Source organism: Leptonychotes weddellii, chromosome 8 (genome assembly GCF_054177405.1).
Source record: "Leptonychotes weddellii isolate Sample4059 chromosome 8, ASM5417740v2, whole genome shotgun sequence".
Classification (NCBI taxonomy): Eukaryota; Metazoa; Chordata; class Mammalia; order Carnivora; family Phocidae; genus Leptonychotes; species Leptonychotes weddellii.
Window position 1 is genome coordinate 106496642 of NC_138376.1, and position 25819 is coordinate 106522460.

A 25819-nucleotide genomic window follows, 5' to 3' on the forward strand; every position below is an offset into this window, starting at 1 on the left:
GGGGGGGATTGAGGAGGGCACGTTCTGCATGGAGCACTGGGTGTTGTGCACGAACAATGAATCATGGAACACTTCATCTAGAACTAATGATGTAATGTATGGGGATTAACATAAGAATAAAAAAAAAATTAAAAAAAAAAAAAAAGATGGGAGTGGACATGAACTGTGACAACTGCAGAAATTCCTTCCTCATCCTGCATTGAACAGAGTGGCATCCATGTGAAGTGGCTCCTTGGGGACGAAAAAGCAAGAGCCAGCCTCACACAGCAATGAATAGAGGGGCACTTCCTGCCCTACCGTTGTTAACATGGGATTTTCATCCTTACTTGGCTTTGGGATCACTGTTCCTTAGATTAGTGGTGTTCAGTTACAATCTTGAGATTCACTGTGACCACATATAAGGCTTATTACAAGCATTTTGATGTTTATAAAGTACCAAATTTCATAAAAGATAATACAGCAAGTATGAATCTCAGTTATGCAAGAAATATCTATTTCTTTGAATTAAAACAAACCTGACTCTAGACCCCCAGCCAGCCTGGCCGGCCACACATTTGATGCTTGCCCTCAGGTCCCCATTCCAGGGGAAAACCAGAAGCTGGAGCTTATGTGGGATCTGGACAGGGAGGCCTCTCACCTCTCCCATGGCCAGGGAGCTCCCACTGTGCACTTCACAGGCTCCCTGATGTCCTGTGATTTTGCTACCCCTCTGCCAACATGGCACCTGGACTGCTCTGGCAAGGCTGGGAGCCCCTAGCCACCATCATATGTTCTCCTCTGAGACCTCACCAATGCCCCCCACACTGCCAGGCAGCAGGAAGCCACAGACCTCAACCCCCGCCCATTCAGGACTCTCCCTTCTCTGCCTCGCTGCTTCCTCTCTCCTCTCATTGCCTTCTGGGAATGGGCCACAGTCTCTGGAAGGGGCTCTGGCTTTGTGGATACAAAACCAGGAAGGCAAGTATGCGCTTGCCAGCTTCAGTTTTTCGCCCTGGGATTTAAACATTCCAGAAGATGGTAATACAAATTTAACTGGATATCTCTGTGGAATACAAAAGGTTAAATACAAAAAGAAAACCTCAAATAAATAAGTCAATGTGTTACCCTGCCTCTACCAATTAGGATAAGGTTTGTTTGCCTTTGGTGGAAAACTCAAGTGTTTAAGATTCAGTTTCTTTCCCCTAAATTACATCTGAGGTAGGCTGTCCAGCACTCTGTGATGACTTTCCTGTCTTCCTGCCCTACCGTTGTTAACATGGGATTTTCATCCTCAGGTTTCCTCATTTACCAAGATGACTGCTGCTGGTGGAGTTGTTCGTTTGCTTTAATAAAGGGAGGAAGAGGAGTATTGAAGCAGGGTTAGGGAATAAGTAGTCTCACAAAATCCTCCTCCAATACCCTGGCATTTGTGGAATATGAAATTTGGAGAATATAATAATATAAAGACAAAAAAAAAAAAACCCATAATTATACACCACCCAGAGATTGCCTCTGAAATATCTTGGTGTCTTTCCTTAGAGTCATTTTTCAGCATTTATATGTATCTGCAAGGATAATAATAACTAACACAAACATAGCACTTCCTAAGTGCCCTGCATTGACTAAGGGTTTTACCTATATTAATTCATTTAATACTCATAATAACCCCATAGCGTAGGTAGTATTATTATCCTCATTTTATAGGTGAGAAAACTGAGGCACAGAGAGGTCAAGTAAGTCAAACAAGGTGCACAGCTACAAAGTGGCGATGCCAGGGTACAAACCTACACAGCCTGGCTCCAGAGACCTGTTCCTAGTACCACCCTGTGCCTGCTGGGTGGGAGGGGGGCGGATGGAGGGGTGATGAATGGATGGGCAAATCGGAGGCTCTGTTCAAGAACACAAAATCCTCTGGAGTTGATTGGCCGTGATTAAAAAAAACAGTCACAGACTGTAGCCCAGCAAAGGTGGGACAGTTTTCCAAGTCCTGACAGATACACACCCATGGAAGCCTGTCATCCCATTGGTTCCTGAGAGAACCTCAGGAATTTATACAAAGGGAGCAGAAACTCAAACAGAGATTTCTCTATCAAAATGTATATGAAAGCAGAAATATTAGAAATAACCTAAATGCCCCAAAATAAGGGGAAAGTTAAATGAGTTATACTAAATCCATTTATGACACTATGTAGCTATTTAAAATTATGTTTTCAAGTGATATTTAATTATACGGTTAATGGTCATAATGTAATTTTTAAAAGGATTCAAAATTAACTTCAAATGTTAATACTTACCTTAGGATGATATAATTACAGATTATTTTCATTTTCTTCTTTGTACCTTTTTCCAAACCCCTTAAAAATTTTTTCTTATGACTTCTATCATCAGAAAATAAAACAGTAATGTTATTTAAAAATTAGAACCATAGACTTAATTAAAGAAATATATTACCAAGTAAAATAGTGTAATCTTTTTGTTTTAATTGAAGTATAGTTGACACACGATGTTACAGCAATTTCAGGTGTACAACATAGTGATTGGACAGGTCTATACATTATCCTGTGCTCCCCACAGGTGTGGCTGCCCTCTGTCTCCACACAACACTATTACAATACCATTGACCATATTCCCTGTGCTGTACCTTTTATTCCCATGAATTATTCATTCCATAACTGGAAGCCTGTTATCTCCCATTCCCCTTCACCCATTTTTCTTACCCCCTACCCCTCCCCTCTGTCCACCGTCAGTTTGTTCTCTGTACTTACAAGTCTGTTTCTGCTTTTTGTTTATTTGTTTTGCATTTTAGATTCCACACGTAAGTGAAATCATACGGTGTTTGTCTTTCTCTGTCTGACGTATTTCACTTAGCATAATACCCCCGAGGTCCATCCATATTGTTGCAAATGACAGGATCTCATTTTTCTAATGGCTGAATCATATTCCATTATGTGTGTGTATGTATACTTACATACACACACACACACCACATCTTCTTTACCCATTCATCTATGGATGGACACTTGGGTTGCTTCCATACTTGGTTATTATAAATAATGCTATGATAAACATAGAGGTGCATATTTTTCACCCCTGTCATTTTCTTTGAGTGAATACTCAGTAGTGGAATTACTAGATCGTAGGATATTTCTATTTTTTATTTTTTAAGGGACCTCCATACTGTTTCCCACAGCAGCTGTACCAATTTACGTTCCCACCAACAGTGCATGAGGGTTCCTTTTTCTCCACATCCTCACCAACACTTGTTACTTCTTGTCTTTTTGATTCTAGCCACTCTGACGGGCGTAAGATGATATATCATAGTGGTTTTGGTTTGCACTTCCCTGATGACTAACGATGTGGAGCATCTTTTTGTGTGTCTGTCTGCCATCTGTACGTGTTCTGTGGGAAAACGTGTATTCAGGTCCTCTGCCCGTTTTTTAATCAGATTATTTGGTTTTTTGGTGTCGAGTTGTATAAGGTCTTCATATATTTTGGATTTCCACCCCTTATTGGATATGTCATGCACAAATATCTTCTCCTATTCAGTAGGTTGCCTTTTTGCTTTGTTGATGATTTCCATTGCTGTGTAAAAAGCTTTTTATTTTGTTGTAGTCCCAATAGTTTATTTTCGCTTTTGTTTCCCTTGCCTGAGGAGACATATTTAAAAAAATGTTGCTAAGACCAATGTCAAAGAAATTACTGCCTATTTTTCTTCTGGGAGTTTTATGGTTTCATGTCTCACATTTAGGTCCTTAATCCAGTTGGAGTTAGTGTAAGAAAGTGATCCAATTTTATTCTGAATGTAGCTGTCTAGTTTTCCCAGCATCATTTACTGAAGAAACTATCTTTTCCCCATTGTATATTCTTAGAGCCTCTTCTCTTGTATATTAATAGACTATGTAAGCATGGGTCTATTTCTGGGATCTCTCTTCTGTGCTATTGATCTATATGTCTATTTATGTGCCAGTACCATACTGTTTTGGTTACTACAGCTTTGTAGTAAATTCTTGAAATCTGGGATTGTGATGCCTTTCTGAAGATTGCTTTGGCCATTTGAGGTTCTTTTGCGGTTCCATGCAGATTATAGGATTCTTCTAGTTCTGTGAAAAATGCTATTGTATTTTGATAGAGATTGCATTGAATCTGTAGAGTGCTTTGGTAGCGTGGACATTTTATCAATATGAATGCTTCCAATCCATCCAGGGTATCTTTCCATTTATTTGTGTCATCTTCAGTTTCTTTTATCCATGTTGCATAGTTTTCAGAGTATAGGTCTTTTACTTCCTTGGTTAAGTTTATTGCAGGGTATTTCATTCTTTTGTGGGCAATTATAAAGAATTGTTTTCTTAATTTCTCTTTCTACAACTTTGTTATTAGTATATAGAAATGCAACCAAAAATCATATACTATTATTACAAAGGTTTAGAAAGTCAATAATGCCCAGTATTGCTGAGTGGGTACAACAGTGTTCTTATGCACCATTGGTAGAAAGAAAAATTGGTATAAAACTGTTTGGAAGATAGATTTGGGCTGTATCTGTCAAACTTTATATATGTCTTTAGTCTGCTTTAAGGAATTTATCCCACAGATACACTTGCATAAGTGCTAATAGTCATTTCATCATTTCAGCTTTTTATCATAATTGAGACTACATAAATGTCTACCAAGAGAGCATTAGTTAAATAAATCACACTCCAACCATGCAGTGGTATATGCATAGTTATTTGAAAAGAATGATATATAGATCTGTAAGTGCCAATATCAATAGATATCTAAGGGCACCTGGGTGGGTCAGTTGGTTAAGCATCTGACTTTTGATTTCAGCTCAGGTCATGATCTCAGGATCATGAGATCAAGACCTGCATCAGGTGCCACGCAGAGCATGGAGCCTGCTTAAGATTCTCTCTCTCTCTCCCTCTCCCCCCCCACCACTTGCACACACACTCTCTCTAAAAAAATAAAAAGAGATATCTAACATATATTGCTAAGAAAACACCAAGTCATAGTACAATGTATGTAGTATGATCTCATTTGTGATTATATTTCCACACAATATGTACAAGGAAGTAAGTCTGCTGGGATGGTTATCATTGGGGCTTGGGAGAAGCAGGGACTAATTACCCTTATTTTTTATATTTTTTAGTACTGTTAAATGAAATAAGTATTTAATGTTTACTTTAAAAGACACATTAAATTAAGACATGGAGGAGATGTTTCAAGGTCACTTATGCTAATCTTGTATCCAGTCTTTCAGTGGTAGCCAATCAAGCAAATGACCCATCCATCTGTTCCTGACAGTAAAGAACATCTTAATTATAGAGGGAGAGAATGAACTTTAGTCACAGAACACTGGAAAAAATAGAATGTGTTAAAGGTCAGAGCTCCTGTAGTTTGTCACTCCAAATTTATAACACTTCAATGAACCCAATCAGAGGATGAATTTAAAATAGAGTATCTGTTTGAGAGGGACATGATAGAGTACAATCTTTTCACGACATTAGAAACAAGTACAGCATGGCATTGTTCAAAAAGCCTGGGGTTTGGGCCCAAAAAACCTTTGCCAATTTCTAGCTATATAACTTTAGGCAAATTACTTTAATATTTCTGAGGCACTTTCCTTACTGGTAAAATAAAGGAAGGCAATCGATATAGACTTTATATGTCAAATGAAATAAAGTATGAGAAGAGATTGGTTCTAAAAATTAGAAAGCACTTAATTATAGCTATTGTATTTTTCCATTATTAACATCACCAGTGAACTCTATCTGGTATGGCAAGAAAATGAGTGTCTTCCTTAAGTTGATAGATTATACATTCTTTTGTGTTTTGTTTTTTGTTTTAATTTTCTCTTCCTTATGATTTTCTTATTTTCTTTTTTTATTATTATTATGTTATGTTAATCACCATACATTACATCATTAGTTTTTGATGTAGTGTTCCATGATTCATTGTTCATCCTTTTGTTTAATTCTCAAATTTGCCAGCTCCTTGTAATGTAAGAAATTAGCCTGCCTTGGGGCGGGCGGCGGGGGTGGGGGGTAGGGTGCAGTACCAGATTGTTCCTAAAAAGTCTGACAAATCATTTCAGAACTCCACATATCCACTGGTCCTTCTGGGACATTGTCACACCTCTGCTAGTCTCTGTGTGAGCAGACACATCAGGGCTTCTTCCTTTGCAGCATCTGAGTATGTACTCAGTTTTCCAAAACATATTCCAAGGTAAATAGTAGTTGGTTTTAAAATTTAGAAGAAATTATTGCTGATGCCTGAGATCAAAGCCATTTGCAAGTACTGTTTTCTTGGTTCATAGACTCAAATATTCTTTTCATCTCTGATCCTGGGTAGTTAAATACCCAACGTGCTGAATCCTGCTTTCTATTTACCATGGAAGGAGACCCATCATGTGTCCTTTATCTCCTCCAGAGACTGGAACCAACCCCACCAGGACCTTAAGAGTGCGGAGTGTTCCTCTGGACCATCATGGCAGAAACACACTGCCCATGTCCTGACCAAGGATGTCATTTTTTTTAAAGATTTATTTGTTTACTTTAGAGAAAGAGCTTGTGTGTAGGGGGTAGAGGCAAAGGGAGAGGGAGAGAGAGAATTCTCAAACAGACTCCCCGTTGAGCATGGAGCCCGACACAGGCCCAATCCCAGGACCCCAAGATTATGATCTGAGCAGAAACCAAGAGCCAGCTGCCTAACCAACTGAGCCACCCAGGCGCCCCAAGGATGTCATTTTTAAATACCACTCTTGACCTTCCTTTTATAAATGCACCTCTGCCTATGATCACAAAGTGCCTTCAGTAAAAAATCTCTCATAACAGCTGCAAAGTTCTTAAAGGAAGGCAGGGGAAATGCCTAACATTTGACTGAGTAAAGTGGTTTTCTTGGAATAACATATATACTTAACTCCCACTAAAGAATGTTTATACCGTTCTCAAATATAGCAAAAGTCTTGAAGATTTTTCAGCTTCAAAAGCTTCTTCTGGCCCATATCCTCTTGCTAGCATATTCATTAAGAAATCCACAGGAATATAAGTAATCATTCCAGTTACAAATTTGTATTTCCAATGTATTTGTTAGTTTTGGAAACTCTTGCATTTCATAGAAGAGGTACATTTTTGATCAAAGGATAATTTTAAGCATATGAAGATTATATGGACATGTGTCATTTGCGTGCGTCTCTTTCGGATGGTGTGTTTCAGCCACACTTCTAAATCTAGCATCAGAGTATGTGTAGGACCAAGCAGAGCACTGAGGCTGACGTAGGACCAGATGAAGAGACGCCAACCTGAGAAATGTTTGCCTCCCCACATTGTCTGTGAAAAGTTTGAACAAGGCACTAATCCTCTCTGGCTGAACGAACCCATCTTTAAAGCCCATCAATGAGATATAGTTGTTTGTTTGTTTTCCTTCAGTTAATTTATATAAAGCACATGGAGCCCTTCAAAATGAAAACCTTATTAAGCTTAAAATGATGTTTAGAAAAAACAATGAGGGAAGAACCAGTAACTCTTCCTTTATATATATTTTTGAAACTCTGTTTCCTCATTTAAGAGATTTATTGAAATAAAATTTATTGAGATAAAATTCACATACCATACAATTCACCCATTTAGAGTGTGCAATTCAGTGGTTTTGATATATTACATTATTAGTTGTTTTAATTGGGATAAAAAATATATAACTTGAAAATTGCCACTTTTACCATTTTTATGTGTACAATTCGGTGGCACTCCCTACATCCACAATGTTGTACAACCGTCACCACTACTTTCAGAAATTTTATTCATCATCCCAAAGAGAAAGCCTTCTCCGCCAGCCCCTGGTAACTTCTCATCTACTTCCTGTCTCTGTACATTTGCCTGTTCTTGCCTGTACCTCGTCTACATGGATCATACAACATTTGTCATTTTATGCCTGGCTTATTTCACTCCGCATGTTCGCAGGACTCATCCATGGTGTAACACGGATCAGAACTCCGTGGTACGTGTGTACCATACTCTGTCGATACACTCGTCTCTGATGGACACTTCAGGTGTCTCCATGTTTGGCAATTGTGAATAACGCTGCAGTGAAATTGGCATACAAGGATCTGCTTAAATCCCTGCCTTTAATTCTTTGGGGCATACTGTATACCTAAGAGCGTAATTACTGGGTCATATGGGAATTCTGCTTTGCTTTTTGAGGAACATTATTACTTTTTTGAAAGTATGTACTTATGGGTTACTGCACTAAGCATCTTACATGCGTTATCACATCTAGTTCTCACAACAAACGTGTTCATTCATTCTTAGCAACTGTTTTTTAAGGGTCTCCTGTATGCCAAGCACTGTTCTAGGCACCGGGGATTCTGTAGGGAACAAAACTAACAAAGTCTCGCCCTCTCATAGATCTTACGTAATAGTAGATAATAGCAGTGACAGCAGACAATAAATAGATGTTAATACAATGCTGGGTAGAATAAATGATACTGAGGCAATGAAGACAATGCAGGGTGAGCAGGAGGAATGTTGCAGGGGTGGTGGTGGTGGGATGCTGTCTGAGATGGAGTTGAAAGGGAAGGCCTCTGTAAAGCTGACGCTTGAGCAGAAACCTGAAAGAAGGGAGCACCTCCTCCAGAGATCTTGAGAGATCATTCTGGGGACTGCTAAGGAAAAATGCAAAGGCAAGCTCAGTCTTGGTGTGGTCTAAGGAGCACACAGATCCAGGTGGCTGTGGGGAGTGAGAAAGAGAGAGGAGGGGAAGTCCAGGTTTTATTATATTGTGATGGGAAGTCGTCGGAGACTTTGAGCAGGAGATGGACACAGTTGGTTATTCTGCCTATGTAGAGGTGAAGAAGCTGAGACTTGGGGCGTCTGAGTGATTTTACCAAAGTAGCTGGTGAGTAGCTCATCCAGATTTGCCCAGGGAGATTCACTCCAGAGTGCCTGCTCCTCCCCACCAGGCTAGGGCATGTGTGGGACCCTCATAATACTCCTTGCTGGCTGTAGGTGCTTTACAGGAGTGTCTTACAAGATGCATGTTCCCGTCACGAGGATCGGGTCAGGGCTCTCCGTAAGCCAGTCTTGCTGGGCGCCTTGTGTGCAACCACAGAGGAGTCTTGACTCTCTCCCGTAGGCATGATGCACTCCCCCGGATTCGATGGGAGCGGCAGCCTCAGCTTGCAGATGCTGATGAACGCGGACAGCTTGTACACGGCAGCGCACTGCGCCCTGCTGCTCAACCTGAAGCTCTCCCACGGCGACTACTACCGCAAGCGGCCCGCCCTGGCCCCAGGCGTGATGGTGAGCCTGTGGTCCCGTTCGACCCTCCAAGGACAGGTGGCTGGAGAGCCGCACACCAGTGTCCTGGGATGGACAGCTCAGCATGCTCTGTTCCCCACTAGTGTGGAGTGGGTGACGTCGGCGGGGCCGTGGAGGGTGGACGGGGATGCGAGGCAGTTTACATAGTGCAGTGGGCCACACAGCTGCCCACCTTGCTGCAGAGAGGCCAGGACCCAGTGCCTGCCAGTGGCCTAGTATTGTCACCCAGTGGCATCGTTAAACACACGTGTGTGAGCCACAGTACAAAACAGGTGATCAGAATGTTCAAACATCAGAAGATGGGCAGGGAGTTGTCCCCTTTACTGAAAATCAAGGCCTGCTTTACACTCTTCATTGTCTTCCAGAATGTACTCCGATCTACTCGTAACCCACAGCCAAGCTTACTAGTTAGTTGTCAGTAACAGAGCACTTCGTATAAGCTGCAGAATGAGAATGATGGTGATTATGCTCTGGTCGCTCCACACTCTCCCCTAGTATCAGCTCGTGAGCCTCCGTCCGTGGAGCTGCACGAGGGCATCAGCAATCGTTTGTTTGCCTGATAAATTATAAATTCCCAAGGGCAATTGGGAATCAAGTAGCTCTCGAGCCACGTAGGCTTTTTCAGGGAACACATTCTATCTCTGCTGCTCTTGGGGCAGCGAGAGGGAGCTCTTCTGTTCATATTTCTGCACCGTTTCTATCCCGCCCACACACATCAGAGAGGGAAGTATTCCTAATCCTTCTACAGAGATTCTTAAAAAGATAGCAAAAGTAAAAGGAACTTCATAAAGTTTAGGACTTCTCCGTTTGGTTCCCCCTTCCCTTAACCACCCCCCCCACCGCCACGCCCCTGATCAATAAGGGTTTATTTTTCCTGGAAGCCTTGACTCAGGTAAGGGATCCATGAAGGGAAGGGGCAGCAGAGGAACATGTTCATTTGCAGGGGATCCTATCTGGTCACCTTCTCATGTGATCCTCTCCGTAGAAAGAGTTCATGAAGCAGGTCCAGACCAGTGGGGTGCTGATGGTGTTCTCCCAGGCCTGGATTGAGGAGCTCTACCATCAGGTGCTCGACAGAAACATGCTCGGAGAAGCTGGCTACTGGGGCAGCCCGGAGGATAACAGCCTGCCCCTCATCACCATGCTGACCGGTCAGTGGCCCGTCACACAGCTCCGTGGCACTCGGGGTGGTGTGGTGGGGGGGACACTCCAGAGCCCCTTTCAGAGAAGCCAGCCTTGAGACAACACCCGCAGAGCCTCCCTGGCAATTGGTAACGGTTCCAGGGAAGTGTCATGAATCCACCTCATAGGAATGTTCTGTCTGTTTTTCACGTGGGACCCTGGAGGGCTCACTGTGCCCCATTAGATAAGGACTACTTAGCACCTGTGTCTGTCAGGGTAAAACTACGGGCCTCTCCTAGGAATATGAAGTACTTTCTGGGCATAGAGCCCAGAATTATTCCTGGAAACTCTCACATGCTAATAGATAACCCTATATCATTTAGTGCTCCTGAATTTGCCAGAAATGTAAAATGCTTGATTTTAAACTTGGCTTCCTTCCCATCTCCTATCCTCATCAGAGGTCCTCTCTTCCCTTCCCGGCTATACAAGAATTGGAAATAATGCCAAGAGGTTGCCCAGCATCTTTGTCTTCAGTGTCCAGAGTTTTTAAAATCCTGTTTATTAGAAATTTTACATGAGACCATAGAGAGCTCTATGGGGTACGGTCATGAAGCAGGGTTTTTTTGTTCTTGTTCTTGTTCTTGTTCTTGTTTTTGGTGTGTGTATGAGAGAGAGAGAGAGAGAGAGAAAGCAGTCATTCATGGCTTCTCATGGCTTACCTACAGTGTCAGGTAGACCAGGGAGTGCTCAAGACCTTGGCCATCAGTAGGCTTCATGTATTAGATCCAGGCTCATCTTGTGTTTGATCTGAGTTCCCAGACTGGTTTCTAATCCAAGTTATGGTCTCATGGCCCCAGCTGACAGGATATGTATGGAATAGCCCTAGGCCAGATACCTCCCCTGCCCTCGCTGTCCTTCCATGTGTCCACATCCAGCTCAGCACAGCTCTGCACCAAGCAGGGCACATGGGCAGGAGCACAACCAGGCCAGGCCAGGACAGTCCAGGGAAGAGGCAGAATCTGTTGTCCAAAGGCTGTGTTATGTTACCTACGGCCAGTACTGGGGAGCTCTTACAAAGGTGGCAGAGTAGACTACTGGCAGGTAGAACCCAACAATGAGGGACTTGGGCTGAGGTGCTCTTTAGGAATCAGGCAGGGAGTCAAGACACATAGTGAAGTCTGTTCACAGCATTGGTCATTGGCTGGCATTTGTAGTCTTGGTTCTAGAACTAGGATGCAACTGGGAGAAACAAGGCCAAGGTCCCTAACTGTAGGGATCAGGATCACTGGACAGGTGACCAATTTTTATTTGATTAATCATGACAACTTTCACATCCATTTGAAATCTAACAGAAGAATATTCTAGCAATGAAAGAAAACTGGACTATACGAATAAAACAAGGGGCGCCTGGGTGGCTCAGACAGTTAAGCATCTGCCTTCGGCTCAGGTCATGATCCCAGGGTCCTGCGATCGAGCCCCGCATCGGGTTCCCTGCTGGGTGGGGAGCCTGCTTCTCCCTCTCCCTCTGCCTGCCGCTCCCCCTGCTTGTACTCTCTCTCTCTCTGTCAAATAAAAAATCCTTTAAAAAAAAGAATAAAACAAAAATTTAGCATTCTGATAAAAGATTGTTATGTTCTTGCTACGTAATAGGTCCAGTGGCTGTTTGTTCGGGAAAATATGAGTATCATGGTGGCCATTTGTTTTTGACTGGAGTGTTCTAATCAGGGACAACCTTGTCTTTTTCCTTGACAGACATTGATGGCTTAGAGAGCAGTGCGATTGGGGGCCAGCTGATGGCCTCAGCTTCTACCGAGTCTCCTTTCACCCAGGGCAGGAGAATTGATGACTCCACAGTGGCAGGTAATGACTTGGGTCTTGAGTTTATGAATATACATACATCACATATGTTACCAGCAATTAAGTCATTAAGTGACAGCTTTCTGTGCTGACGTAAATGAATTACCATCTTGTCCTGTCAGAAAAAGAGTGCCTGATGGAAGTCACTTCGCAACATCCAGCTGATGATGCAACATTCATTATTTATACACACAAAGTAAAATGCAATCCAACATCCATTAAATTACATTTCTGGTAGTAGAATTGCTTACAACTCAGTGTTGCTACTTGGATGGTCAGAAGATCGCATGCCATTCTCTGCCCGGTTGTTTCTGCCTCCGGAAAGTGATGCATGCCCCTTCATGTTCTAGGTGTGGCATTTGCTCGCTATATTCTGGTAGGCTGCTGGAAGAACCTGATCGATACTTTATCAACCCCGCTGACCGGCCGAATGGCGGGAAGCTCCAAAGGGTTGGCCTTCATTCTGGGAGCTGAAGGCATCAAAGAGCAGAACCAAAAGGAACGTGACGCCATCTGCATGAGCCTCGATGGGCTGCGGAAAGCGGCGAGGCTGAGCTGTGCTCTAGGTACCAGGGGAGTGACGTCCCTTGACCCGTGGCCTGAGGGGAGTCCCTAGTGGGAAACAAGTCTTCTGGAAGGGCCCTGCTTTGTAAATGGTTAGAGAATAGAGTCAGTGAGGGGTGATTGTTTGTTGTCTCTAAAGGAGTTGCGGCTAACTGCGCCTCAGCCCTTGCCCAGATGGCGGCGGCCTCCTGTGTCCAGGAAGAAAAAGAGGAGAAGGAAGTCCAAGAGCCCAGTGATGCCATAGCACAAGGTAACAGCTGAAGGGCCAGAATGCACCTGGTGCCCTATGTGCCGTCTGCACACACCCGCACACGTGAGCAGACACCCATCCCCGGTCCCTGTGTGAGGCACAACATAGGTTTACTGCTGATTGCACAGTCCCAGGCTGGATCACAGTCTGGATCCCAGGCGTGGCTCTCTTTTACACGGCTGGCCCTGCAGAGCGCCTCCCGTACATCCCTCTGGAGACGAGAGACATCCTGGCCCCCGGTGACTAAAGGAAAGTGCTCTCGGCTGCTAACCGGAGTCCTGCGGGACCCCAGAGGCCCACCTGGCTGAGCTATTCATACTCTGTCTTCATCCGGCCACTTGCTTTGGCACTTCACAGAGTACACATCTGAAGACCCCTCAGGTGATAGTGGGAAAAGGCCAGAATAGCCAGTTTTCTGAAGAGGGAAATCAAATGGAGGAAATCCCTGAGAGAAGCTTCAGAAAAACTTTGTTCTTGTAAGAGAAAAACCTGAGCTTTGTGAACTCTGGAAAGAGGTGGTTTTTAACTTGTGAAAATCAGTTAGCCAACGAAGGGGATGATTATCTAGTATATATACTTAATATGCACAATGATAAATTACATAAAAATCCCTAGATTTAAAGTTCTTAAGAAATTATAAAACCAAAATTGGTGTTCAAGTAAAAAATAAAATCAGTATCACATCCATGAGACAAATGATGCTTTGCTAAAACTCAGTTTGCCTCTTACAACAGGAATATGGTTTGGCTTCCTCTGAAGTGAGCATGCTGTGTTTCTAGGTTCTGGATCATCATTCACTTATCCCACCAGACCCATCTTCTGATGACTTGACACCTTTATTCATGGAGGATGTTGTCATTTGGCCTTCCCTTGGCATTTTGCATAATTGACATATTAAGTTACCCTCTGCATCCTTTCTCATTAGTCATCTATAATTTAAAAAGTATTATTTGAAGATCACAAATCTAAACGTAAACTCGGGGAGTGAAACGATCTGATGATTTTCAGTTATAAAGCAGTCATCATGTGCTCAGGGAATACATACATATGTTTTAGATGATCATCATCATGAACATATGACATTAAATAAACCTCAGAGAACTCGCAGATTGCCAGGAATTCTGTCTTATCAGTGTGAGCACACAGGTGGGGGAAGGGCTCGGGCACAAACAGCTTTAGCTGGGGTTGGCACACGAAGCCCATCCTCACTGCTGTCACTGACTTAGAACCCACAGGTGGGTCTGGAAGAACTGCACCCACCAGCCGAGGATCCACCCAACTTGTGAAGCTGCCGAGCTGGGCTCACCAGTGTCCATGGGGCCCGAGGGCTGGGTAGCTTACACGCTGAACCCCAGGGACCTGCTATTGAGGAGCTTGCTGCCAGTGACATCGAGTGACATCTGCTGTTTCCTTTTTGCTCTTGCACGGCAGCCCATTCTCTCCTTTTCATCCTTTCTGTCTCCCTTTCTGGCTCCTTCTTGGACCATTACGTTAATGAATGTCTTTCTGGCACAGTGAAACTGAAAGTGGAGCAGAAACTGGAGCAGATCGGGAAGCTGCAGGGGGTCTGGCTGCACACCGCCCACGTCTTGTGCATGGATGCCATCCTCAGCGTAGGCCTGGAGATGGGAAGCCACAACCCAGACTGCTGGCCGCACGTGTTCAGGTGCGTGACAAGAGCCCCCAACCCCGATCAGTTACCGAGTTCAGAGCACCTGTAGGACAGAAGCAGGGATAGCTCCCCAGTCCTCACATGACTGAGACAAAAAGCATGTCTTCTGGGCATTGGCTTTGGGCAGACCTGGGACAGAGAAGCAGCGCCCACGGTGCAGGCACGGGGCAGGGGCCAGGCTGTTTCCTCACCACCTCCTCAGCACCCGCCCGATGCCTTGCACCAAGCTCAGTTCTGGAAGAGCAGAGTGGGGCGTCAGGGGCAGGGCTCAGGCACCTGGAGGTCACCCAGAGCACCAGCCAGACCTGGGTTCAGTTTGATGCCCTCGAAGCAAATACAGCTCTAAGTGTCTGTTGGGTTTCAAAGAAAGAGGCATGCAGATCATTCAAAGATTGAAAAACCTATCTTGGGAGGAATAGGCGAGAGAGCCAGTATGAATCAGCCTGGAGCAAAGTGGGTTTTAACGTGGAGGCTGGTGTGCTGCTGGTCCTCATTGTTCTCACAGGCAAAACAGGAAAAAGAAAATGACTTAAATTGCACCAGAGCATTTTATAGGGAATCAAAAAATTGCCTGTTTATAGAACACGAGAGCAGGTTATCTGGGACGGTCTTTACTGGACCAGCTGGACTTCTTCAGGGACACTGGGCCTCTTATGAACCATCTTAGTCCCAGGGTCTGTTGGGCACGAACAGTTTGGAAGTTGGCAGTTATACCCTACCTTGTGATACTTCTCTGTGTTTGCTGTGGTTAGGGCACCCCCGCCCCCAGCACTAGTTGTAGGAGCTGTCAAGGCCAGTCAGCACACGGCTGGGCAGAGCCCTTGTGACAGGGCCCACTGTGGCCAGAGGGCCTGCCAGCCACGTGCACACTCAGGCTGGGATCATAAAGAAGCGCTTCCTGAGTCCTCATCAGGGCATAATGTTCATCGCTGTTCTTTTACTAGGAAGGAGAGAGAAGAAATGGTTAGAGAGAGGGGGAGAGGGCCCCTTGGGAAAACTCCCGCAGGCAGCCAAAATCGAAATGAGCCAATAGGCTGGACAGGATGGAACTGGGTGAACAGAGCTTTTGTTACCCACCTTTCTCCCAGCACAGGGGAAGACAATCTGAGGAATCCTTACCCCACTTCCAGGTCATCTAGTCCAAATCAAAAAATAATAATAATAATATGGATAGTGAAGGGGGAGAGGGAAAGGTGGCCCTGACAAGAAAGGAAATTGGGGGGGGCAGGGGGTTCTGCAAAGCAGGCTGGGGTATCTTTCCCTTACTGTGGGATTTACAGAGCCGGCCTGCTGAGCTACGAGGCCTAACAGCTGCTTCTCTGTGCCTGTGTCTAGGGTCTGTGAATACGTGGGCACGCTGGAGCACACCCATTTCAGCGACGGCGCCTCTCAGCCCCCTCTGACCATCAGCCAGCCCCAGAAGGCGTCAGGGGGCTCCGGACTCCTTGGGGACCCAGAGTGTGAGGGCTCGGCACCAGAGCAGAGCCCAGAGCCAGAGAGCTCCCTGAGCGCGGCCCCCGTCATCCAGCCGCTCTCCATCCAAGAGCTGGTCAGGGAGGGCAGCAGAGGCCGGGCCTCGGACTTCCGCGGGGGCAGCCTCATGACCGGGAGCAGCGCTGCCAAGGCTGTGCTCACGCTGTCCACCCAGGCCGACAGGTAGGCGCGCACCACGATCCCCACACCTCGGAGGTACTGCTCCCGCAGAGCACCAGTGTCTCTCGTCTCAGATCACTCCCAGGACCACTAGATGGGTTGGCCAGTCATTTAAGCCTCTTTTATTTTTTTCAAACACACCTCTGTCTCCTGTCATGCCCCACACTTAGAATGAACTGCTGTCTGTTGGCTAAGACCGGAGGCTCTGGAGGCAGGCTCCCTGGGGCTGGCGCTCTGCACTTACCCTGTGAGCCCAGGGAGGCAGGTTCACCTCCCTGGGCCCTGATTGCCTCACGTCAGGTAAGGCCATAAAGTCAGCCTCTCACAGGGTGGCCGTGAGGTTAAATTAATTACGACACTTGAAGCACTTAGGACAGAGCTTGATAAGTGATAAAAACCCATTATTTTTTTTTTAAGATTTTATTTATTTGACAGAGAAAGCACAAGCAGGGGGAGTGGCAGGCAGAGGGAGAGGGAGAAGCAGGCTCCCCGCTGAGCAGGGACCCCCCCCCCCAATGAAGGACTCGATCCCAGGACCCTGGGATCATGACCTGAACCGAAGGCAGACGCTTAACCATCCGAGCTACCCAGGTGCCACCAAAAATCCATTATTTTTATGATAGTTACTATCTGTATTCCCACACCCAAGAGTGTGATATATTCTTTAACCATTGTTAAGGTTAACCCCAACCCCAAGTGGTGACACTTTCTGATGTTGAAACTGCTGTTGGTCACCAGTCACATGTAGTCTCACCTCACTGCGCTGTCCACACTGGGTCATTGTGCCCTCAGCCCCGGTTCAGTGAAGTTTATACAGGGAGCCGACAGCCAGGGCGTGGGAAAGTGGAACGCCACTCACGGGGGCTCAGAATACCTGAGTTCTTTCCTGGCTTTGACACTAACCAACTGCAAGGTCATGTCTGTATAAATAGTTATGCTGAGACTCAGTTTCTCCATCTACTAACTTAGTACAGTAATCTCTTTTCCCGGTGTATCCAGCAAGGTGGCTGGGAGAGTGTTTGGCATCTGGAAAGTAGTATACAGGCATCAGGTGGGGCATAATGTTCATCACTGTTCTTTTACTAGGAATAAGAGAGAAGAAATAGTTAAAAGGACCCAGACACTAAGTGATATTAAAATTGGAACAAAAAAGGGCGCCTGGGTGGCTCAGTTGGTTAAGCGACTGCCTTCGGCTCAGGTCATGATCCTGGAGTCCCTGGATCGAGTCCCGCATCGGGCTCCCTGCTCGGCAGGGAGTCCGCTTCTCCCTCTGACCCTCCCCCCTCTCATGTGCTCTCTCTCATTCTCTCTCTCTCAAATAAATAAAATCTTTAAAAAAAAAATTGGAACAAGAAAAAAGTCTTTGTTTCAATCATTTGTGAATGCTTAATTCACTAATTCCCATCTTAAAACCTGTACGTCTCATATAACCTCGTCAAAAGGGACTCTGTATTCAATTTCTGTTGGAGACCCTCTCCTTGCCCAGCATGTGACAGCCCATGGGGCTGCTTGCCCTTCTGGTGTGAGCACAGGTTTGGAGAGCAGGCAACAGATGACCCAAGAGTGGCGGAAGACTGGCCATAGAAACCCACGTCGGATGCCAACCTTCTGAATTCCAGTGAGCCTCGGATCCTTCTCTAAGCCCTGCTGCCTGTGCTCCCCTCTTCCTTCCCAGCTGCTTCTGCTAGAAATGTCTGCGCCCAGTGGAGTTAGGAAACAAAAGGAACCTGTGAGGTCCATTATGTTAGGGAGTATTTGTTCTTTTAGCAGATACTTGAGCTCCCACCATGTCCAGGGCGCTGGGTGTATGAGTCGGAGGCAGTAATAAAGCTTGCCCCACCCCCAGGGGGGCTTACAGGTTTGGGTGTACTTTGGTTTTGTATCCTTCTCAAGACCAAGCCCAGCATTAGACTCATCAATCGTAGCCCAGCAAAAGCCTTGATTCACTTAGTGGGTTTTTCTATCATAGAGCTTATGAAACTAAAGCTAATTCTAAGGATTTCATTCCCAGTGACTCAGTTTCAGGGGGTGATGCTTTGCCAGTTTTCAACTTCTTGCCAAACATTTCATGAGTGCCGAGCATGGCTGAGCTAAGCCATGGGGAAACCAAGGATTTTTTTTTTAATGATCTGTGCCCTTTAGATTAAAATCTCCTAGTTAGAGCAGACTTATACACAGAAATAATAGAGAAGTATAATAATAGAGAAGTATAGAGCAGACTTATACACAGTAATAATAGAGAAGAATAAACCCATACATTTCTTTACAGTGTTTACACATTTATATTACTCACAGTTAACGAAATTACCATCATCATTCTACCACAAAGCCTTCACGGAATTGTTCCCAAGTAACCAATCTATTTGTTTCATGCAGGCTCTTTGAAGATGCTACGGACAAGTTGAACCTGATGGCTTTAGGAGGGTTCCTTTACCAGCTGAAGAAAGCGTCGCAGTCCCAGCTCTTCCATTCTGTCACGGATACAGTGGATTACTCCCTGGCAATGCCAGGTAATTCTTTCCCTGAAGAGACCGCGCTGCCAGATCAGCAGGAGGTGGCCCAGATCTCTGAAAGCAGCGGCCTACCTGAAGACTTGAATCCACATCCCCATCCCACACGGTCACCCTGGCTAAGGTCTAGCGCAGATTTTTCACCAGTTTTCAGGCGTGCCGGGGACTGTGTGAGCGGAAACGCTGCGGCCACTGCTGCCCCTGTCCCCACCGGAGCTGTGCCAGCTGGTTCTGCCAAGCTCCGGGCTTGAGACAGAGAAAATCATGTGGCTGCTCAGGGTGCAGGTAGCTTCCCGTGAGGATGGGACCCTATCTCCGTGTCACGAGCCACGTCTCTTGCTTCTTTCAGTTCAGCGGCTTGCAGAAGCAGCTCCTGATTCCACCCGGGGCTGGTGGGAGAGAAGAGTGGAATGGGGAGAAGCCTCCTGCTACTCTTAGAAAAACTGCTATCGAGGCATATCCCTAATGATAGGTCAATGTCACCATCTCCACTGATGAGGGCCTTGAAGGGAGCCGCATCGTAAGGAGCTGCCCAAGGGTCCCAGACAGGTGGCAGGCTGCTCACAGCGGTCCATCCGCAGCCAAGGTTGTCATGCCAAAACAGTGAGCCTCTGTCCTGATGGGTCTGGGCAGAGCCACGGAGCTACGTGCTAGGGACGCACGGTGCTGGCAGGTTGGATCGTACAGCCTCTTGTGGTCCCATCTTCAGGGACCTGAAGTTCTAAGTGTATGTATTTGGCCTTTGGATCCTTACTGCAGATTCTGATTTGAGAAGCACCGTCCTTTCCCCGCGGGTTTTTAATAGACTTTAAAACCTTAGCTATATAAAGCCAACCTCCCAGACCCATCAGACTTCCAGAGCATCCCTGGACCTAGGGGCCACCTTCAAAGTGTTTGGGGTCGGAGAAATCAGCAAGCTCTCAGCTTACAAAAAAGCGAGGAGCAGGGTCAGGAAGAGGCAGCAGACCTAGGAGGAGGCGGAGGAGGCATTTGCTTTTGGAATGAGTCAGATAGCAGTTAAAATGCTGCCTCCACCATTTACCAGCTACACTGTCTTAGGTGAGTCAGTTTACCTTTCTGGCATTTAATTTTCTAATCTGTGAAATGGCAATAATCACATTTGTTTAAAGTTTAATTTAAAAAATAAAGTGATTACAGACACACCAACACGGCATTTGATGCAGAATAAACATCCAGTAAATGTCAGTGATTATTATTACTGTCATTTTGAAGTTTATTTGATATGGCAAGACTAATTAGAAAGGAGCATTCTGACTGGAAGAGCATGATAATGTCCAGCATTTTGTAGACAATATAGGAGAAACAGGACATGAGCAAGGAGAAAGTGATGAAAAGGGAGAAGACCAAGGGGCCAGGGCAAAGAAGGAGCAAAAGATCCGAGGAGGCAAGGATTACACTGAAGCAAGACAGAGCAGTTTCAAAAAGCATGTTATTGAGCAGAAAGGGGCCTGACCTGCTTGGCAAGCTCTTCAGAAGTGCCATTAAGGATTGGCAAAGTGGATGGCAAGTGACAACAGTAACATTAATGGCTAACAGTGGGGGGCGTTTAGTATGTGCCAAGCCCTGTGATAGGCCACTTTGTATCTCCATATTTCATCCTTAAAGTAACTTTAAGAGGTAAGGGCCGTTATCCCTACTTTGACGACAAGAAACGTAGCTTAGAGAGAGATCTCTGGTCCAGCATAACCAGCTACTGAACGGTGCAGCCAGGAGTTGAACCCAGGCAGTCTGACTCCCCACCCCTCCTACTTAACTACCATGCCGTCCCCCCGTATCCACGAGCAGTGCTCACACTTGTCACGGCAGGCCCTGGGGATATGGTGGCCGATAGGAGAGGTGTTGAGTGAACTGCCTAGTCACTCTTGAATCCAGGGTCCTCTCCTCCCTCAGTTGGCCCGCATTGACTAATCCTACCACCCTGAGTATTTTTCATCCCCTTTGATTTTCATCCTCTCTCTCTCTGCTTGAACAGGTCAAACTGTTCCTGTGTTTGGGCTTTATGGCTTTTGTGGTCTTGCCTTCTTACAGGAGAGGTGAAATCCACCCAAGACCGAAAAAGCGCCCTCCACCTATTCCGCCTCGGGGATGCCATGCTGAGGATCGTGCGGAGCAAGTCGCGGCCACTGCTCCATGTGATGCGCTGCTGGAGCCTTGTGGCCCCACACCTGGTGGAGGTGAGCCCCTGAAAGCAGGAAGCGAAGCTCAGGGAGCTCCTGCAGCAGAGCCAGCACGGGGCTTTCCGGGCGGTGTGTGGGCGAAGAGCAAGGCTAAGGTTTCCATCACCTGGGCACAAACATCATAGGTCACTGATGGTACATCGTGGCATCTAGAGAATCACCCCAAAAGGGCAGTCCCACCCTGGTGTCACCCTGACCCTCTTTCTTTACAATTGCATGACTTGGCTAGGTACCTCCTGCAGCCTGCTTTCTGTTTATGCCTTACTTTCAGCCGGAGGCTGGAGCTTCACTTTTATACATGATTATAACAATGCCTTTTGTCCCTGCCAGTCCTTCTTTTCTGATAGCTAAATGTACTCTGGGAAGTATCCTATAATTAGGCGAACCATACGCCCTAGTTTTTCCAACAAAATTAATGCAGGACCCCTTTCACTCTCATACAAAGTGGTATATGTGATAAATTATATCCTATGAACTAAGCACTTCAGTGCATGACAACTGGCTACTTCTCGATTGATGGGAAAATTGTTGCCTTGTTTTTCAGTGATAATGATTCTTACTACTTCTTTAGCGTTAATCTGGTAGAGCTACTTCATCAAATAAAGACTTGAACTAGTTCACTAAACTGAGAACATTCTAGTAAAGAAAAGGGGTAGAAAATAACAAACTTGGTCATGGAAAAACAGTGTGTATCAGTTATCTGTTACGCTATAATCAACCACTCCCAAAATCTGGCAACCTCAAACAGCAACCATTTATTTAGCTCCTGACTCTGTGGGTCAGAGATCTGAGCTGGGTTGAGCCAGGCTTGGCTGAGCTCAGCTTGCCTCACTTGTGCACCTCACTTATCAGCTGGTTCGTGACAGCCTTGATTAGGAGGGCTGGACATAGGGGCCTCTCCCCATGGTCTCTCCCCCTTCAGCAGACTAGCCCTGGCTCATTCACGTGGCATTCTTAGGATTTCCAAGGAAAGCAAGAGGACAAACCCCAAATCAGAGCTACTTTCCAGTTCTCTACTGATAACAATGTTTGGTATTATTCCATTGTCCAAAGCAGATCACACATCCAAGCCCGGCGTCCGTGTGAGAGAGGACTCCTCAAGGGCGTGCATACAAAGATGTGAGCCAATTAGATCATCACTGGGGCAACTGGCCCACTTCCTTGAGGGACAGGTGACACATCTGATCATATTCAGAACATGGCTAAAATGAGACCATAGGCAGGTCCCAGACTAGGTTCTGGTGTCTTTATAGTCCATGTGTTCTTTACCACCCAAGAAAACCGTCATGTTACAAGAAAGAAAAAAAAAAAAAAATTACTAGAAACTCTTATTTTTCCAGAAATATTAAAGTGAAACTAGAGTTGTATGTGATCTTTGGTTAAATTATTAAAAATGCGACTTTAGTGTACTGTTCATCTATACTTACCCTTGGAGGTTTTTTTTAATTTAAATTTTTTTTTTTTACTTCAACAGAATTGCTGCTTCTACCTCCCCACACGAAATGGGTTAGGAACTTAAGAGACCATTTTCTTACTTGTGTAAAGTCCTGATGGTGTTCTACTCTCCCCTGAATTTTGCAGGCTGCCTGCCATAAGGAAAGGCATGTGTCTCAGAAGGCCGTTTCCTTCATCCATGATATATTGACAGAGGTTCTCACTGACTGGAATGAGCCGCCTCATTTTCACTTTAATGAAGCACTTTTCCGACCTTTTGAGCGTATCATGCAGCTGGAGTTGTGTGATGAGGATGTCCAAGACCAGGTCAGTGTGCTGTGGGGGCCAGCATCACCAGCGTCTCAGGCAGCCCTTCCTGAGGGCCCTGGCTGGTGCTGCCCTGTGGCCTTTGCATATTTCGTCTTTCCAGTCATCCTTTCTGGAATCTGTGACCGGAGGGTTAAGCAATTTAGCTGATACGTGGTTAATGATTAGTGGAACTGGGGTTTGAACCTAGGCAATCTAGCTGTACTCTGGGAAGTACCCTATAATTAGGCGAACCTAATATACTATACTTTGACGTACCTAGCCTAGACTCTTAATCACTACGTTACCCTCTGCCGGGAGACAGACGGTAAGGAAACCAACTGTTCACTTCATCTCCAGCATGATGGTGGGCGACGAACACAGATAGATCCTCTCTCTCTCTCTCTCTGAAATCTACCAAAAAGGTTGAATAAAGGTTTAAAAATTCCTGGCGAGAAGGGTAATACTAAGATGTCCAAAACTAAGTAACAGTGGGAAGCCAGAGCACTCAGTAGAGTCCTAAGCCTGGTTTTGCCATGAGGGTATTTGCCATCAGGTGAAGCAGAGTCCTGCTTATCACATTCTTGAGGCCACAGGAACAGGAGATAAATCTCAAGGCAGACTGTATAAGACTGGTGTTCGCTCAGGCCAAAGTTGAATTAGAAATGAACCCAATACCACCCTCCTGAGGATAGTAGCAGCCTCCCTCTAACATCGGCTCTTGGTAGAGGTAAACAAACAAACAAACAAGCAAAACTCTACAGGATTTAAAATTGTAAGCTAGCCCTTCTAGCAGGTCAGTTTATGAAATTACACCACCTTGGTAGTCTAAGAAGCTTTGTACAGGCATGGTACAAAAAGCCAACAGAAATTCCCCCAGAGGAACTCATTTCAACTCGGGCCATAAAAGAATCCCACTAACAAAGTTCCCAGATATGTGAGTTCACAGTATTTCCAAAATATTACAAAACACACAGGGAAACAAGGCAACAGTCAGAGTAAGCTGCTGAAAGAACATATGGCACAGTTAGGACTGAAGAGAATTGAAGTGTCGGTATGCTTCCCGCAAAATATTAAATAGGAATGTCATATAAGTTTAATGAAACAAAAGAAAGCAATGAAAATATGAGTTAATGCCTAAAGACTAAGTTGGAGGATTTCAATCATAGTGAAGTAGTTCAGATCAACTTTCCACAGGGAACAACCAGGAAAAGTTGGATTAAAAAAATTTTTTTAATCACTGGAAGGTATTGGAACACAGCAAGGCAGTGAATAACTATGAGGCCAATGTCTAGGAGAAAGACAACAGCCGGAGTCTGTGTCTGGGTTTGGAGGCTACTTTTCCTAAGAATGGAATCCACTAATTTCAGAAAAGGAAGTTGGAAGATTGAGAAACTAACCAAAATTGGAATCTGGGGCCCGCCAAGTCTGGTAACTTCCTGACATCTTGGTACAGAACCATGAAGAGAAAGGGACATATTAGGAGGAAGAGTGAAACTTAAATAAACTAGTCATAACAGGAAATAAGCCCCAACTTCAAATAATCCCAGTCCCTACCATGAGATTAGAGGACTTGCGAGTTCTAGTGCCCCCCATAGCACCAAATGCCCCTCTGGCAGAAGATGACATCATCCCAAGGATTCAGATTATTTCCTGATTTACATGTGTAGTGTCTACATTCAATCAAAAGTAATCAGACTCATTAGGAAATAACATGTCACTGACAACAAAAAGAAAAACAAATAAAAATAGGCACACAGACATATATATATGCAAATGCTCAGTGAGGGATCCAGAGTTATCAGAGACAGACTGTAAAGTAACTGTGCTTAAATGTGTTCAGAAAGATTTAGAACAGGAAGGATTTGGGCTATGGTGGCATGAAAAAATTAAGCTTCCTCTCAAAAATCAAGTATAAAAGAGGACAAATTTGTCAAAAGCAACAGTTTCAGGTTTCTGGAAATTGACCAAGGACAGACAACAAATTGAGTAGCATTCATGCTTAGAAATACTTCTTGCGGGCGCCTGGGTGGCTCAGTTGGTTAAGCGACTGCCTTCAGCTCAGGTCATGATCCTGGAGTCCCAGGATCGAGTCCCGCATCGGGCTCCCTGCTCGGCGGGGAGTCTGCTTCTCCCTCTGACCCTCCCCCCCTCATGCTCTCTCTCTCTCTCTTTCTCTCTCTCTCAAATAAATAAATAAAATCTTTAAAAAAAAAATACTTCTTGCTAGAACTTTGGTTAAGAACAGTGGAGGTCTGTGACCTCTTGCCCAAGACTGTCCCATCACCTTTACTCTCAAGCTATTGGCAAGAATAGTGTGGAGCTAAGTTGGAAAATCAGCAGCTTTTGTACTATAAGGGACAGATTTGACTTAAAGAAGACTTAGAGGGGCGCCTGGGTGGCTCAGTTGGTCAAGCGTCTGCCTTCGGCTCAGGTCATGATCCTGGGGTCCTGGGATCCAGCCCCACATCAGGTTCTGTGCTCAGCAGGGAGTCTGCTTCTCCCTCTCTCACTACCGCTCCCCTTGCTTGTGCTCTTTCACTCTCTCAAATAAATGAATAAAATCTTTCAAAAATAAAATAAAGAAGACTTAGAAAAGAGACCTCTGGTTTGGCGACTAAAAGCGGTGAATTCATTAAAAGTGAACAGGGGAAGCCTGCAATTTTGCTAGCCTAAGGTAACAGTGAGCTGTGAACCAATAAATGTAACATGAGTCTCTGGAAACCAGAGACTTACAGAAAGACTAGATAAATTCCTCTCACATCTCTGGCTGACTGAAACATGGGCATATACAGGATAGACCATACAAATTCCATCAGAAAATAAAAAAAAAACAAGGGAAACTTGAGAACTGGCTAAACTGAGAGTATTTTCCCCAACCTACACACATGGATTGGTTGAGGAGGATGGAAGCCTTAAAGGCTCAAGTTATCTGAGCACAATTTCTGCCCACATCATCAGCTGAC

At 45.1% G+C, this 25819-nt stretch overlaps 1 protein-coding gene across 1 annotated transcript in view; it reads left to right on the forward strand.

Moving 5' to 3' along the window:
- ARFGEF3 (ARFGEF family member 3) overlaps positions 1–25819 on the forward strand; it is a 168969-nt gene that overhangs the window by 101598 nt on the left and 41552 nt on the right. The window contains exons 13-22 of the mRNA XM_081829374.1: positions 9103–9269; positions 10273–10438; positions 12162–12269; positions 12617–12832; positions 12970–13080; positions 14596–14746; positions 16088–16408; positions 18782–18915; positions 20965–21110; positions 22695–22874. Of these exons, the coding sequence (XP_081685500.1) occupies positions 9103–9269; positions 10273–10438; positions 12162–12269; positions 12617–12832; positions 12970–13080; positions 14596–14746; positions 16088–16408; positions 18782–18915; positions 20965–21110; positions 22695–22874 (1700 nt within the window). The remainder of the gene's footprint in view (positions 1–9102; positions 9270–10272; positions 10439–12161; positions 12270–12616; positions 12833–12969; positions 13081–14595; positions 14747–16087; positions 16409–18781; positions 18916–20964; positions 21111–22694; positions 22875–25819) is intronic.